At 41.2% G+C, this 18,356-nt stretch overlaps 1 protein-coding gene across 1 annotated transcript in view; it reads right to left on the reverse strand.

Moving 5' to 3' along the window:
- The window catches only part of LOC146673394 (protein NLRC3-like), a 29,281-nt gene extending 13,940 nt beyond the window's left edge, over positions 1-15,341 (reverse strand). Inside the window, exons 1-5 of the mRNA XM_085402076.1 lie at positions 15,280-15,341; positions 2,320-2,457; positions 2,134-2,235; positions 465-543; positions 113-317 (exon numbers count right to left, since the gene is read on the reverse strand). Coding sequence (XP_085258202.1) covers positions 113-317; positions 465-543; positions 2,134-2,235; positions 2,320-2,408 — 475 coding nt within the window. The 5' untranslated portion in view covers positions 2,409-2,457; positions 15,280-15,341. The remainder of the gene's footprint in view (positions 1-112; positions 318-464; positions 544-2,133; positions 2,236-2,319; positions 2,458-15,279) is intronic.
- Positions 15,342-18,356: the final 3,015 nt, after the last annotated feature.

Genomic DNA, 18,356 nt, shown 5'->3' on the forward strand with positions numbered 1-18,356 from the left:
GGTGATGACAAATTCTGACCCACTGAGAAATTACTAAACACACTGGTCCATCGGTTGAGACAAAAGTGTCCCATTTATCCAGCAGATTAAATCTTTAAATAAATCCTCTTACTTCTCTGCAGACGGTCAGCCAGCTCCTCTTGCTTCATTCTCCTCAGGAAGTCCATTGTGATCTTAACAAATGCCTCTCTGCTGCTCCTCCTCTGCTCATCATCCTCCCTCTTACTCTCTAAGCATTCTGGGTAATCTGGACTCAGAACCTTCTGGAGCTTCTTCAGCTCGTACTTCACAAAAGAGATGATGTTGTCCTCCAGCAGCTGGAACAGAATACTTTACAAATGATCCATGGAGCCAAACATCAGATCCATGTTGGACACACTGACAATCTACTGGCCTACAAAGAGCAGCATGGAGATGACTGTGAACAGAATAGTTATAAAAGTAGTTCTTAAACATGTACAGACCATAAATATAGAGTCCAGGTCTGTTTGATGCTGCTGGGCAGACTGACCACTGGGAACCTCTGAGCTCTCCTGGTCTACTCTGTGGAGGGAATCATGAAGAATTAGCTCAAATTAAATCTGTCCCTTGAGAGAAACAAATAAAAAACCCATATATATTCAGTTTACCCGATCAATATAATTTAATTATGACTCTATATTTAGCTTATTTAGCTGTTCATACTGTGTGGGAAGAAAATAGCTAGTCTCCTGGCTTATATCCTGAGCTCAAAAACCAAGCAAATTGAAGCTTCTGCTGTCTCGAACTGATATCTGGGATATACATTACTGTTGCATTCAACAGTTACTGCTTACAAAAGTAGAGATTTGTAGCCTATAAAGAGAGACGGACTGGAGACCACAGTAAAGAGAGTTCCAATAGTCTAACCTGGAGGTCACAAAAAGGTAGATACGTTTTTCAAGGTCCCTGCATGGTATATAACGCTTAGCTTTAGAAAACTGGCGCAATTGAAAGAAGCCAGATTTCACTACAGAAGAAACTTGCTTATCGAGCTTAAAGGAGCTATCCAAATAGACACCTAGTTTATTTATAGAATCAGCGAGAGAATTAAGAATGGGCCCCAGTAGGGCAACTAGCTAGTCTCGAGGAATATGGCTATCGAACACCATAATAATCTTTGACCTCTCTCAGGCAATTGAACAAGGAGTTCAGTGACAATGACAGATCATCAGTCAGTTGACAATAAATCCGAATGTCATCTGTGTAACAATGATAAGAAATATCGTATTTTTCAAATATGGAATCCAAGGGTAGCATGTACAAAGAGAACAATAAAGGGCCCAATACAGACCCCTGGGGCACACCACAACAGAGTGGGGCAACAGAAGAAGAGTATCCTCCCATCACAGCAGAAAAGGATCTGTCTGAGAGGTAAGAATTAACCCAGTCCCACCATTGTTTTGTTTTCAAAAAAGGGGGAACCGCAAGAAGCCTTCAGCAACTCACACATGCGGGAAGTTAACGAACCATTTTGAAAGAAATGGGAAAAAGAATCTGCAATGGTGAGCTTTTTTTGATTTGGGGACTCTTCTCTCCCAGGGAAGGACTCTTCTGTGTTTGGGTTTTTGGTTTTTAGCACTTTGTACCGAAGCTATAGGAGCCGTGGGAAGGTTGTGTCCCTAGCGGTGGTCTGGGTGAAAACTCCAAATGTGTGAAGTATATGTTGTGTGAAAGAGAGATGTCAACAAAGAAAATAGTTAAATCGGCTGATATGTGCGGGATGAATCATGAGAAGAGGTAGGGCTGTTCGATATAACGATATATATCGGATGACGATATAAAAACGTCTATCGTTTCATTTTACGCTATCGTTTGTTTCGTGGTGTCGCAAAATAAACTGTTTACGGCGATATTTTTTCATTATTTTGATGGTCACTGTAGTGGCTATATTAATTTCTTAAAGTTCTCTCTTTCTCTTACAATTAATATAACCACACTACAGATGACACACGTTTGTTTTTATGCATTGCCGTTAGCAATAAAGACGGTAAAAACCACTGCGTGTCCACTTGTTTCACATAAAACTTTTACAATAAAGTTCAAGATCCTGTTGAGACTTTTCAAAATAAACTGAATTAAGTGTTTAGTGCTTAATGATGAACATGAGCTCACCTCTCTGCAGCAGACAGAGGCTGGACTGTAAAATTAATGGGATTCCCTATAGACCGGTCACTCTGTAAGGACACAGAGCTGGTTGGAGGTCCAGGTTGGTTGCTGTGAATAATAATGGAGCAGTAATGTGAGTGCTGCGCTGTGACATGGAGAAAAGTCATGGACAGTTAGAGATGGTCATCTCACCTCTGAGCTTTGGTCTGGCTCTCATGTTCCCCACACAGAGTGGTTTTAGAGGGAGGCACTCCCTCCTCTCTGCCCTCACATTGATCCATGCTGCTGAATTCACATCCACATCAGCTCACACACACTTTCTACCTTCACCTGCAGAGGAAACACAAATCATTCATGTGCACATCAACTGAAATCCTCCATTCTCTCATGTGTGCTGTCCAAATATCAGCTGCTTCTTTCCTGCTTCATCTCAGTTTCAGCTACATGTAGTCAGACAGCAGTGTGAGGCAGAGGAAGCTGCCATAAAAAAGGAATATAAATAAAAGGAAGGAGGAGAAGGCAGATTGTCACAACAAGAGTTTATTTTCTATTGTTGGCTATTTTTTTTTGTCTTACTGTGTAGTTTTAATTTAATTGGGGGGAAGATATTTAGGAGTTACAGCGCTTTGTTCAGTACTGTCTCCCCTCTGCAAAAAAGCGAGAGGTGGCAGAGATAAAGATGGTAAGATTTTCATTGGGAAAGACAAAATTAGAAATGAGTCTATCAGAGGGACAGCTGAGATCAAAAAGCTGGACACAGAGAGAGAGACAGACATGTGTGCTTTGACTTAAATCATGTCTGTGCACAAACAGAAACCAATAACTGTTATTTGGTATTATTATATATAAATACACTATCCATCCATCCATTCGCTTCCGCTTATCCTTTTCAGGGTCGCGGGGGGCGCTGGAGCCTATCCCAGCTGTCATAGGGCGAAAGGCGGGGTACACCCTGGACAGGTCGCCAGTCTGTCGCAGGGCTAACACACAGGGACAGACAACCATTCACACTCACATTCACACCTAGTGGTGTGTGTGTGTGTGTGTAAATACACTATATAAAAGTAATTATATATTTTTTAATTAAACCTGATTAAAACATATTTGGAAAGTACTACATTCATCAATGTTTGATTTATTTCTAACACATTTCTTCTGTCTCTTCGCCTGCTGATGTACCTGATAACTCATGTCTAATTGTCTGTTAATGTTTTCAGTAATTTAATACAATAGTTTTGTTTCATCTAATTAAGTCAGCATGAATAAAGAATCTAACAACCTTTGTGTTGTTGTCATAATTACTTCCTATTGAAGCAGATCCAATATTTGTAACAAAGGATTTTTAATCAGACAAAAGCCAACAGGTTTAATTCGGTTCTTTGCTACAGCTATGCATCCACCCTGCACTGTAATTATAAAGACCCCCAACCTCCAACAGCTGCTGACATCATAACTGTTTATGGTCAAACAGATGTGTCAGTCTGACAGCAGTTACTGTGGACCAGCAGCCATGCTCTTGATGCTCTCAGCTCTAGTTGAGCAGGATATCTGTGGTCAACTGAGGCATTTTTAAATATGTTAGAGAAACAAACTAGAGTTTTTCACTCAAATATGCTGACATTTAAATGTTAAAAACTTATTTTTATTCTGGGACTACAGGAATAATTTTATATGATTCAAAGTTCAAAATAACCCTTTCAATCCTCTATTTCATTTAGAACAAACATCCCCGCAGAATTTATCTGTTTGGGAATTACTCTACTCATTTCCCTGAACCTGATTCAGTGCTTTCTCCATGGATACTCCAGATACTAACATGGCAACATGTTCAGCAGCTCTCTGTCCTCAGACACGGAAAACACGCTTTAACATCAGCAGCAGATTTTGGATTTTTGCGTGTTTGATTCTGATGTCTGTGTGAATGAAATGTGAACAGCTATTTCAGTTAACTGGTTTCAAATCTGATTTTAGCTTTTAGATCCAGACAAAATCTAACAGACATGATCTGGTTGTGGATCTCAGAGCTGAGCCTCACATGTTTCTGATCCTGGGATTTTAACACAGCAAAGTAAAACTGTCGCAACCTGCAGAGTTGAAAGACTCATGTTTGGAGATGAGGAATCACATTCAGAAGGACTGAAAACATAAAGGGATTATTATTATTAGGGTAATCGCAAGAAAGTAAAAAACAAGCAGGCCTCCTTTGTATCTTTCTGCAAATTCTTAATTATCACTAAACATCCCTGAAAAATGCATCCGTGTTAAAATCAACACTTTGCTATTAGTTGACTAGACACGATTATGTCAACTATCAAAATCGTCGAAGACTAATAGTCGACGCGTCACGTGAAGCTTTGTAAGATCCCAAAAGACGAAGGAATAAGTAGTAGGATTTAAGCGTGTAATAACGGACTGAAACAGAAGATGGCAGCACTGCATGTACAAGGATGCCAGCTGCCGTTAAACCCCGAAGAAGAAGAAGCTGTGTCCCAGAATTCATAGCGCAAAATAAACGTTACAAAATAAACGTTTAACATGTTTTCAGGCGAGAATGTAGCTGTGTAAACCTCAAAAATCTCTGCTCAGTTTATCAAGACACCACATATTTTCAAAAGTGCTCCGATGTTTTCGGAGACGTCTGTTACCCACCAGCTCAATAGCTAGCCGGGGGCAAGGCTCACTAGAGCCAGAGAGAACACCGGTTTCCGGGCAAATCGTTTTCAAACCCACCGCCGACTTTCGCTATCCAGGTTAAACATGATATATAACTTAAAAATGTTATTGTTTGGCTTTTTTTAGTGTTTTATTTGTTCCTGAGTAAATCGGTTTAGCTGAGATTAAAGTTATAGTTTTTACACAGCTGAAAAAACGTCAAGCAGACAGCTGATTATCAGAAGTGTGAGATGCTCGAGAATATACTCCGGTGTCCTGTTATATTTTAGATAGCAAGGAGCACGCGGCTGAGTTTATTAAACTCCACCGAAACAATCTGCAAATTTCATTAAAATTTAATAAACTATCATCTTGTCTTTGTGTTTAGTTAGCACATACCTTAAACACTTAAAGCTGTAAGCTAATGATAGTTATATAAGAGCAGATGCATGCTGGTGCAATAAGCTGTATGTTTTACGTCCAATGGATACATGATCTGATTGGTCGACTAATTGCAAAAATAATCGGTGACTAGTCGACTATCAAAATAATCGTTTGTGGCAGCCCTATTTGGTATTGATACAAGTACCTCCTTTTCTACTCAAAGTGATCCAAACTCGTTCAAAACTCTGAAGAGCAGAATAACTCATTTGTAATCAAATGTCAAAGTAACTGTTCAGCCTACACGTCACCATAAAGTTTAATTTGTTAAAAATCAAAGTTTGAGTTCATATTCACTACAGTGAGAGAAAACAGTTTAACTTAGTACAATATCTACATGTTTGTTTGTGCAAAATTGTTTATTTGTTCTGTTTCACAATAAAATATAGATATACTTGAATATAGAAAACATCTGTAACATCTGCAATTTGACCACAATTATTTCTATTTTCTACAGTTGGAACACATAAGCTTTAATTTAGTAGTCCTGTACAAATCATATATTTTTATATATATATATATATATATTAGGGGTGCAACGATACACAAAATTCACGGTTCGGTTCGGTTCGATACTTTGGTGTCACGGTTCGATATTTTTTCGATACAAAAAAAATGTTCATGCCTTTTTAATTTGTCATTTATTAAAATTATAAATATATATTTTAACTCAAAAGTACAGTTTTTAAATTTAACCCTAACCCTTGTGCGTGTTTTTTATTTTGACAGCGAATGCGCACCTGCGGACCACTTATGTGCAGCCCTGGTTATTTAGCTCGTCATATTGCAGCCACAGAAATTATTTTGTCCATGAAACCATAAAGCTGCACTTTCTTTTTGCCTTATAGTCTGATTTGTCATAACTTCTCCGTTTTGTGGTAAGCTTTTCTTTGGCTGTCACTTCTTCACCCTGACCTGTCTTATTTGGCTCAGCAGAACTAAAATATATATCCTGCTGCTTTTACACAGGCACTCACATAAGCTCAGCGATTCTCTGCACGATAAACCTCTCACATGTTTAAGCTTGCTGCGGGAGATTTCACTTGTCATGTTTGCATAGTAAGCTAACGATTAATAAGACGATGTCAGAGGAATTGGTGCACAAATTATCATCACTCACAGATCAGTGCTGTCGCTCTCTATACACAGTTCGCACGATTGCAAAGTGAAAGCAAAAAAACAAGCGTAAATTCAAACGCGATTTCAATATGTCACATATTGACAGTGGCTCACCGATGCCAATGACATAATTACCCAGCTACATTTCAGAAAGAATGCAAAAGCATTGACATATATTTTTCCTTCCTACAATAGCCCGACGGGCAGGGAAGGGATAGATTGTGGTAGCCCGACTGAAAAAATCGCTAGCCCCAGGACGTCGGGCTAGCGATATTGCAAGCCCTGTATCTGATTGAGTAATCACTCATCTTTGGAAAAGAGAGTTTATTACAGAGAAATGTCTCTTTCCAAAATAAAAGCTATACTATCCACTTCTTCTGGGCTATATTCTCAGCAGCATAAGGAGAATCATGTGCTAACAGCTGTCTAAATGACTCGGCTAAAGTTAGTAGCATGCTTGTTGTTTTTGTCTTTGCACTAGGATGATGTCGGCGTAAATGTGCAGTCATATTCGTTGTGTTCCCACTAGTGCTTTCAGGTTAATCTCGTTGAAATGACCTTAACACCACAACACGGCAAATCTCCGTTAACGAGCTACCGCCGATCGCCCCGTGCATGGGGCTAGACGGCCAACACGTTAACGAGCTAACTGCGCTAACACACTAGTTCCCACCCATGTAATTGAGCATTGCATGGCACATCCAACATACTGTTTTACTTTAGTCCATGACTCGCTTACCTTCAGGGTCATACGTCACATGAAAACCAAAATAATTCCAAACGCCAGATCTGAATGAGGGTGGGGGAGGTTCAATTTGCCATGTTGCAAGGAGAGCTTAACTTCTGTCTCGCTAGCTTGCCCTGCGCTCTTCCTTCTGACTATGCTGTCTGTGTTGAGTGCTCAGTGGATCTGCGCTCGACAGTGCAGCCTAGGCGGAGTAGTCGAACGATTCACTGAGCGCTCAACACAGACAGCGTCGTCAGAAGGAAAGTTGATAAAATAAATTACAAATGTTGTATTGTTCGATACATATGCGTACCGAACCGAAAGCACTGTATCGAACGGTTCAATATCGATACGAATATCGTTGCACCCCTAATATATATCTATATATATATAGATATATATATATATAGCTGGATAGCATAGTGGTTAGACTACAACGCCTTTGGAACCCAGGATCGCAAGTTCGATTCCTGCCTGGGGCGTCTGTATCCAGTAAGGGTCCTAAGGCTAGACCCCCTATGCTAAGCGAGCCTACCGCAGACATGAGCGAGACAGATAAATATGAAGGCATGCCGGCTCGGACGTCGCCCGGATCAACAAGGTCCGCGTCAGGTCCGCGTCAGGTGTTGAGGAACCAGGGCACCCTGACGAAAAGTGGGCTACTGGAACAAGAAGGCATCGGTGGGCAAGAGATGAAAACAGGGCGTTGTTGGAATGCTACTACGCAAGTAACCCAGGCGGAAGGGGCTATATGAATAGGATGACGGACCTATGGATTCTTCGATACCCAACATCCACAATGACGGCGAAACAACTAGTAGCTCAGTGTTCCAACATTCGAAAGAAGGGACTGCTCTCACAGCTAGAGATTGACGAGGTACAACACAAATGCTACGGCAAGGAGGAGTCAGGACGCCAGGTCAGGGGGGAGATATCATCACCCCCACCCGAGATTGGGTACATAGCCCCAAGTGCGATAGGAGAAGGATCGTTGAGTGCGAGAGGAACTGACCTGAAAAATAGGATAATGGCCAAGCTTGAAACCTGGATCCCCCGTAGCCGGTTACCAAGATTACGTGAAGTACCCTCAGAAGGTCTGCTAGATGATGTTAATGCAGCATTACGGACAATACCTACAACCACTATTACCGACACTAACAAGCTGATCTACAATACGGCAGCAGTGATCAGTGAGATGCTTGGCTACAAGTTGAACAGCCACAAGGGGCAGTACCCTCCATGGAGAAGGAGGCTAGAGGGCAAGATCAAAGTAGCACGGAGGGAGGTTAGCCAACTAACAGAGTTGCAGAAAGGTGCGACAAAGAAGGTGCATAAGAAATACAGCAAGCTGTCCATACCTGAGGCCTTGGAAACTGCCAAGCAAAGACTCACAGCCTTGGCCAGCCGCTTGAGGAGGTACACCAGAGAGATAGAAGGCAGGAGAATAAACCAGCTGTTCTCCACAGAACCAGCAAAGGTGTACTCTCAGTGGCAAGGGAACAATAATAAGAGAACAGCACCACCAAGCCTGGAGACGGAGCAATACTGGAAGAGCATATGGGAGAAGGACGCAACCCATAACGGCAATGCTCAGTGGCTAGTGGATCTGAGGGCAGACCACAGCGACCTCCCTGAACAGGGTCCAGTAACCATCACAGTGGCAGATATCCAAGAAAGGGTCTCCAGTATGAAGAGTTGGACAGCACCAGGGCCCGACATGGTTCATGCCTACTGGCTAAAGAAGCTGACTGCACTCCACGAGCGTCTGGCAGCACAAATGAACCAGCTGCTAGTTAACGAGAGACACCCGGAATGGCTAACCGAAGGTCGGACGGTCCTGATCCCCAAGGACCCCAAGAAGGGACCGGTCCCCTCCAACTACCGACCAATAACCTGCCTCAGTACTACATGGAAGCTCCTGTCAGGCATCATATCGGCTAAGATGAACAGGCACATGGGTCAATACATGAGTGGGACACAGAAAGGAATTGGCAAGAATACCAGAGGTGCAAAACACCAGCTACTGGTAGACAGAACAGTCAGCCGAGACTGCAAGACCAGACTGACCAACCTGTGCACTGCCTGGATTGATTACAAGAAGGCCTATGACTCAATGCCCCACAGCTGGATACTGGAATGCCTAGAATTGTACAAGATCAATGGGACCCTAAGAGCCTTCATCAGGAACTCAATGGGGATGTGGCGTACAACACTAGAGGCCAACTCCAAGCCCATAGCACAAGTCACCATCAAGTGCGGGATCTACCAAGGAGATGCTCTGTCCCCACTGCTGTTCTACATAGGCCTGAACCCCCTCAGTGAGATCATTAACAAGACTGGCTACGGATACCGACTACGGAACGGAGCAGTTGTCAGCCACCTCCTGTACATGGATGACATCAAGCTGTATGCCAAGAGTGAACGAGACATCGATTCACTGATCCACACTACCAGGCTATACAGCAATGACATTGGAATGTCGTTCGGACTGGAGAAGTGTAGTCGGATGGTAACAAAGAGAGGGAAGGTAGTCAGAACTGAGGGGATTGAACTACCAGAAGGCAACATTGCAGACATAGAGGACAGTTACAAGTACCTGGGGATCCCGCAGGCAAATGGGAACCATGAAGAGGCCGCTAGAAAGGCTGCAACCACCAAGTACCTGCAGAGGGTCAGGCAAGTCCTGAGGAGTCAGCTGAATGGTAAGAACAAGATCCGGGCCATCAACACGTACGCCCTGCCCGTGATCAGGTACCCTGCTGGGGTAATAGGCTGGCCAAAGGAGGAGATAGAAGCCACTGACATAAAGACAAGAAAGCTCCTTACCATGCATGGAGGGTTTCACCCCAAGTCCAGCACCCTGAGGCTGTACGCTAAGCGGAAGGAAGGGGGCCGGGGACTGGTGAGTGTCAGCACCACAGTCCAGGATGAGACAACGAACATCCAAGAATACATTAGGAAGATGGCCCCAACTGACCGAGTGCTCAGTGAATACCTCAGGCAGCAGAAACCCAAGAAAGAGGAGGGAGACGAGGAACCATCATGGAAGGACAGGCCCCTGCACGGTATGTACCACCGGCAGATAGAGGAGGTGGCTGATATCCAGAAATCCTACCAGTGGCTGGAAAAAGCTGGACTGAAAGACAGCACAGAGGCACTAATCATGGCAGCACAAGAACAAGCTCTGAGTACAAGATCCATAGAGGCTGGGGTCTATCACACCAGGCAAGACCCCAGGTGCAGGCTGTGTAAAGATGCCCCAGAGACAATCCAGCACATAACAGCAGGGTGCAAGATGCTAGCAGGCAAGGCATACATGGAACGCCATAACCAAGTGGCCGGCATAGTGTACAGGAACATCTGTGCCGAGTATAACCTGGAAGTCCCGAGGTCAAAGTGGGAGATGCCCCCAAGGGTGGTGGAGAATGACCGAGCTAAGATCCTGTGGGACTTCCAGATACAGACGGACAAAATGGTGGTGGCTAACCAACCGGACATAGTGGTGGTAGACAAACAGAAGAAGACGGCCGTAGTGATCGATGTAGCGGTTCCGAATGACAGCAATATCAGGAAGAAGGAACACGAGAAGCTGGAGAAATACCAAGGGCTCAGAGAAGAGCTCGAGAGGATGTGGAGGGTGAAGGTAATGGTGGTCCCCATGGTAATCGGAGCACTAGGTGCGGTGACTCCCAAGCTAGGCGAGTGGCTCCAGCAGATCCCGGGAATAACATCGGAGATCTCTGTCCAGAAGAGCGCAGTCCTGGGAACAGCTAAGATACTGCGCAGGACCCTCAAGCTCCCAGGCCTCTGGTAGAGGACCTGAGCTTGAAGGATAAACCGCCCGCAGGGGCGTGCTGGGTGTTTTTTTTTTATATATACACAGTGTTGGTCAAGTTACTTGAAAAAAGTAATCAGTAACTAATTACTGATTACTTCCCCAAAAAAGTAATCCCGTTACTTTACTGATTACTTATTTTCAAAAGTAATTAATTACTTAGTTACTTAGTTACTTTTTAAAAACACGATTTACAACCTGAAGAGGTGATAAAGCGATAGATCTTTCAGCCCAATTCTACTTTTTCTACATAATCCATCATACAAAATGTAATCAAATGGAAAAGTCTCTTTTTTTAACTTGTTTTATCAGTTTTAATCTTTTAACTTTATGCATCAAGCAAAAATTTAATTATATGCAACATTCTCTGACTTGAATAAATTAGTTTAACATTTAAACCTATTTTCTACACATTCCAGCACATAAAATAAAATATTTTTTGTGTTTAAACTCACTCTTTCAAATAGATGCAAGTAAAACACAGCAGAAAATAAATAAAGTCAAAGACTCAGCGGTCCTGTTGCTCTATTTTCACCTACAAAGCAGGACTGTGGTAGGCGGAGGTTTACCCTGGTGCAGGTGTGCCGCGGTCAGTTGAAGAATCCGCGAGTTTCTCTGTGAATTTCCCATTACGTTGTTGCGCACTCGGTGCTTGCTTAGAAGTTTAGGGGGTTTTTTCGCTGTAAAAAGAAGTTTTCTTCCCACGCACGATGGACGCAAATGTTTTTGTCACTTTTTATGGAATCAAACTCAAAGTAAGGTCAGTACTTCCACGCTTTAAACGCTGCACGCTCATACTCTCTCCCACAATCATAGCTGGACTGGCCATCGGGCATTTGCCCGGTGGGCCGCTGGCGATTTTTTGTTTTTATGGGCCGATGGATTTTTCTTTTCTTTTTTTTTTTTTTTAGGAAGGGTATATATAATGAAAGGTGTTGGATTGGCCAATTGGTCATGATCGACTCTGGGCTGGACCAATTACAGCCGAGGAGGCCGGATGCACCCTCCCCCTCGTTTAGCAATCATGTGATTTTCGTGCATTGCATGCCGGGAACTCGTGGCAAAACAATCCAAGTACCGCATCATATGCAAGCATTTGCAGCACCGCAAAACGTTCATTCTCCGGTTCCAATACCTTCTTGTTTTTTCTTTGCAGCACAAAAAAGGAACGTACAAAACAAAAGGAGAACAATGCCGGTCCGTACAAAGACAGACTCGACGAAAAGACAAAGAAAAGATACGAGGAAAAAAATCAAAGGAGTGAAAAGGTCAGACCCTTACGAGCACACAGAGTGGACAAAAGACGTTAGCGTGCTGCCCAACTTTCACCACGCTCAGATTTATAATTATACGGTTCTCGGAGTGAGTGCATACACTCATGAAGTTTAGTAACTTCAGGTCACAGCAACAAGACCAGGTACAGTTTACCGACGGATGGGTACAGGACCTTGAAATGCACCGTGTAGAAAGTAAAGACCATCGTACGAACAAAGGTAAGTTTACCAGTCTCACAAATCGTCATCATAAATACACATTCGTTAACCGTTTATTAATATAACCTTTGAGCTCAACGGTAATTAATTAGTAGTGGAAATAATTTCTGGTAGCATTACAGAAATGTAGCAGTGACAATAATATTGTATGTTGTAATCGCACTGGACAATTAGTGATACAAAACAACTGTTTTATCTTGTGAATAAAAGTATATGTTTTTGTCAATGTACCATGGTAATAACAGAAGCGAAACACAATATTGTGTCAGGACAATTCACTATTTATGCACAATAAATAAAGGAGCATAGCGCGACAATTTCTGTTCACGCCAGACTTGCTTGTAACCTATATTACCAGTTATGTTAAGAAAAATGACGTATTAACTACTACAAAACACTGACCTTTGTGGAAATGCTTGGAGCAGACTAACATGTGAGCTGGAGTGTTCTGAGACGTTATATTTGGTATATCCAGACCATCCGTCGGCTCTTACTTCGGAAACATGGCTCAAAAAAATTCTCTTCAACGACGTAATCCGATAAAAAAAAAAAAAACGATTTACCCGTCGGCTTCCCGTGGCTGTCATGCAACTGGCTATTGCAGTTAATAATACAACAGCTTCTTGCCATTTTTTGGGTTTCTTTTTATCGCTGTCTAACTGAGTTCAATTGAAAGCCTGCGTGCGCTAGTACCTCTTGCCACAAGTTCCCAGAATCCTTTGCGGTTTTACCCTTGAATGACGTCACATTTTCAATCTTTATCCTGGTGGGCCGGTCTCTAGTCAAAATGCCCGGGCCGATTTTTTGTCCCTGTCCAGCCTTGCCCACAATCTATATGTGATCCATTGTTGATCTGCACACAGCTGTTGTCACTAACAGCGCACTCGCTTACGTCACTGTCGTGAGACATTCTCACAAAAAATCACGGTTTTAGTAATGCAGTAACACAGCGTTCCTACGGGAAAGTAACGGTAATCTAACTACCGTTTTTGCAATAGTAATCCCTTACTTTACTCCTTAGTTGAAAAAAGTAATCAGATTACAGTAACGCGTTACAAGTAACGCGTAACGCGTTACTGCCCATCTCTGTATATATATATATATATATATTGCATTAGCGCAGTTTGATCGTTAACATGTTGGCCGTCCAGTCCCACGCACGGGGGCGATCTGCGGTAGCTCGTTAATGGAGATTTGCCATGTTGTGGTGTTAACGTCATTTCAGATTAACGCTGACAGCACTAGTGGGAACACAACGAATATGACTGCACATTTACTCCGACATCATCCTAGTGCAAAGACAAGTGGAAGCAGACAAAAACAACAAGCACGCATGCTACAAACTTTACCCGAGTCATTTAGACATTCTTATAGTGGTAATTGTCACAACATGTATTTTGATTGTAAGCAGTACTAGCATGTATCCTGAAAGTTACAGGCATTTTGATGCATGGGTAGTAACTTTATTCACGAGTAGCATTTTTAGTTAGCATGCTAAGCTAATACTCGTTAGCTAGTCGGGTGCTTTTTGACTTGCACTCAGCTCTAATGTTTCTCTATGAGATTGTAATTGTTCTAATTCTTTTTAACAGAACTGAATGTTGCAGTTGCTTTGCACACTGTTAATGAAGACTGTGTGCTGTTTTCTTTGTACCAGGTAGGTGCTGTTAAATATAAGTTTTAATTGATGCTGTTGATAGGAAAAAAAAAATGATGAACAATGATCATTGTTTTATAATAGAAAAGCTGTTTTTATGTGTTATTGTTGTTGCTGGTTAGGAAAAAGGAGAAAAATAAATAAATAATACTGCTACTATACGATCACAGGTTTGGTTTCAGCTAGAACTTTTAAAAGAAAGACTTTGTTGATGTTGTGTTGTATAAATATATCTTAGTCATTTGTTAAGTGTTATGTTTAGAAAGAAAAAGGAAAAAAAAACTCCCAAGCTGGTGAACTGAATGTTGCAGTTGCTTTGCACACTGTTAATGAAGACTGTGTGCTGATTTCTTTGTACCAGTTGCCAGAATAAAGAGGGAGCCCAGAGTAAGGACAAGTCCAGCGTTGCAGTGCCGTCCTTTCTACATGGGCATATCACACCACTTGCACAATAGACTCACAGAACAGCAACAGCTACAATTGCACCCAAAATAGATAGATATAGATATCATCAAGAAATTTTTTTAACGTCACAGCTTTGTGTCTGACTTAAACTATTAATATAAAAATTGTGACTGAAGCATCATTAGATGTTCTGATTTATTAACAGACTATTTTAAATGTAATACTATAATTAATTTGTTCAGGCTGAGAAATGTAAAAACTGTTTATCCTCCATTTTTGTTTCAGTGTGAATGGTCTGTTGGCGTAGAGTCATCAGTTCATGATACTTTTTAACCGACCTGCTGAATCGAAGCTACATCTGCTTTAAACAACACTATATTTTGTTGTTTTGTAACACTTGTCCCTGTTGGTGCGGAGCCAACAGTTTGTGACGCGGTATTTTTACGACCGACATGTTGAATATGCATCTAACACACATCTATACAAAATATTAATTTACAAAGTCTGCTCCCTCTCTCTCTCCTGCTGTCCATGTAAATATAAACATCGGAACTACTCTCTCTGGCCGAGCTCAGACCACATTTAGTGCATTTGGTCTGATTCACACTTAGGAACTTTCTCAATTCTCAAGTACGCATATTGAGACAGGCCCATATACACACAGAGAGAAAATGGCGGACACACTCGGCCTCGTTGAAAAACATTACAGACTGACTTTAATGGAGAAAACACAGTTTGTTGTGTGAAGAAATCAAACATGAGCTGAACATACAGTAAAGTTCCTTAAGACAAACTGTTAAAAGAGGAAACAAAGCAAACTTACAGTTTCTTCAAACACAAAAACCAACAACAACCTCCACTCCACGAAGTTCAGGAAAGTGAAAGTAAATTTGAGCAAGGAGGAAAGAGGCGTTTGAGGACACCCAGGAGAATCGAAACACTGTCTGCTGGCAGGCCATGTTTTATTTCTGCTTGTTTTCCTGTTTGAAACACACACATGCATTGTTGTTCTTCATGCAGCGTTTGAATATTTCAACACTAAACCGACGTTTCTTCAAAGCTCATTGCAACATGTTGGAGTCATGAATGAAAGTGCTGACTGAGAGTGGATCACATGATGTTTAAGGCGTGTCATGTGACATTTTCAGTATTGCCACACATGTCTAGATTATCCCTGATATCATAACTGCTCAAACACTGATGATTATATTTGAAGAATTATTACTGATGGCAGCAAAGTTTGAATAGATCTCTGTCTGTACTGATTTGTGGTCCTCTGGAGGTCAAAACACAAACTGCATGATGTCACTGTAACCACCACAGTGACAGGAAGTGTTTTTAAATGACTGAAACACACTTCATTTTAATCCTTTTTTACCCTCCAATTTAAAAGTTATTTGTTAAAATGTTTTAAACTAAAACATGACCCTCAGTACATCTTAAAGAACATTCACTTACAAAAGTGTAGCAGTCAAACCTTCATAAGTGAGCTTTTATGTGAAAGAAAAAAAAACAGGAAGTGCTTGGTAATTTGTGTCAAAGAAAGGAAACGTCTTCCCTTCTTTGAGTAGAGTGGTGACCGTCACTGATGGATCATGTATGTGCATGTATTTGTTCCAGGATGAGACAAGAATCACTTTGAGGTTGTATCTTGTGTAGGAATAATAAAAAAATATCTGCAAAAGCAAACATGCAGAGATCCCCCGTTGATGACACCTGATGATTAAAGGAACAGCACTGAGCAACTTTCGGTAATACCCTAATGTAAATCTCACAGCAGGCCAATGCAAACAAACCAGTACAGAGGTGATATGATGCTGTCTGCTTAAAACAATAAGGACATGATCTGCTGAACCAGTTGTATTTGAGAAAGGAGCAAAAGCCCAATAAAAGAGGCCCATTATTGGGCAAACAATAAATGTGTGTTAAGTTCAAACTGAGGAAGCATCACTGATGATCTTCTTGTATCCATGTTAGTGTTTAAAGTCCAACATCACCCTCTAGTGGCCATATATAAACCATAGTTGAGGATGGTGTTAATGTAAAATGTGAATCATAGGCTGTATCCCAATTCAGGGTCTGCAGCCTCAAAGTACGCAGCCTCAACGGTCCTCAAGGGCCGCGTAGTCAAAGACCACTAAGGCCGGAAGTGAGAGGCCTGTGAAATGGGACGGGCTAGCCTCCGTCGCGCTACCCAGGTTGCCCAGCAACCATCATACTAACAGCTGGAAACATGTCATACAGCTTTGTTTGAAAGAAATGAAGGAGAACATATTTAGTTTATTTGTTTCTACATGAGCTCTGTGAGATTTAATAAGTATCTGAGGCTGAGACCACAGGACTGTAAAACATGATAGTTGGGCTTCATTTCTGTGCTGAACAGTCATTTTAAGATTAGCTAGTAAATAACAATTAGCTAATGTTGTTCATGAGACTAAAGTCATCTCACTTTGGTAATGTAAATATAATATGGCCAATATTATAGTTATTATATTAATCATTATTAGTCATTACAGCAGGGAGTTTGAACTCCGTGTCAAACACTGAGTTTCAGTAAAGATTCAAGTTGCATTTATTTATATATATAAAGTCTTACACTCCCTTGCTCCACCACCACTAAAGCAGTTCATTAGGCATAAAGAAAGCTCAGACAGGACCACTCGAGCTTCAATCCGAGGAGACTTGTTTATATCCCACAGACGGACAGCATTTGGGCAGAACGTCCTCTCTGTCAAGGGAGGCCATCTGTGGAACAGTCTTCCTCAACCCATTAGAGAATGCTCGACATTCAATTTGTTTAAGGCAAAGGTTAAAAACTGGTTATGGACAAATCAAGTGTGTGATCATGTATGAGTTGTATAGTTTTAATGTGTTATTTGGGAACAGAATGGTGTGTATGTGTAAGTTTGGTGATGGAGTTTTTACTATGAATGAATGATGAATTTTTATGAATTATTATGTTTTTTTTTATGCTTAAGGACAACAGATGGAAATTAGCCCTTGGCTATAATCTGGTATGTTTACATTCATGTAATTTTTTTTTTACATTTATGTTCATTAACATGCACTATCCTAAATAAAATAAATTAAATTCTATTTCCTATTACCTTAAATCTTCACTCAAAGACAAGTATCTTTGACAGTGTATATATAGGTGTATTATATATAAGAGATAAATATTGTTCGTTTAATATGTTGGCATTACCAAATTTGGCTCAATGTTTACATACACTGTTCCAAAAAATAGTAATGTCAAATTATTTTACTGTGTATTTTACAGTTGTGTACTGTTTTTCTAGAATATCATTACATTTACATAAGTAGACTGTGATCTGACACGTCAAATGTAAAATAACATAACATCACTGTAAATGTAATAAAACACAATTTACTTGTTTGTTAAATATATTTTGTTGTACATATGCATATTTAGATTGCAAAAATACATCCAGAAATGTCTCCCATCATTCCTTGGGACATGTGCTGCTGTTTAGATGTTCTTGTTTTATTGTTTATGGTTATGTTACTTCTAACTATCTTGAATGTTGTGTTTACGCCGTGGTGCAGCATCACTGACAGTTGTTGTTTTGTAGAGAGAGTGCTGTACCATGAGTAACTTCTGTTGTGCTGTTGTTGAACCTTGAGGCACATTGTAGCACCAGCAAGTGTTTTATTAAGGAGTTCCCCCTACCAGCTTGGGGTTAAATAACAAGCTCAATCTCTCTGTGAGCTTCTTTGTTAAGATTTCTCTGCATGCCACAATGTAAAACATTGCACGGTGTGCTAATTATATATTTTGAAAAAGAAATGTAGAGGTAGGAATTGCAATTAATATAAATAACATGACACTAAGCATCGGCCAATGAATGTGAACTAACAACAACAAGGTCGGAGGTATGG

This window comes from Rhamphochromis longiceps, linkage group LG3, assembly GCF_057381845.1.
Source record: "Rhamphochromis longiceps isolate RC_006_pf linkage group LG3, R_longiceps_female_GT1.1, whole genome shotgun sequence".
In the NCBI taxonomy this organism is placed as follows: Eukaryota; Metazoa; Chordata; class Actinopteri; order Cichliformes; family Cichlidae; genus Rhamphochromis; species Rhamphochromis longiceps.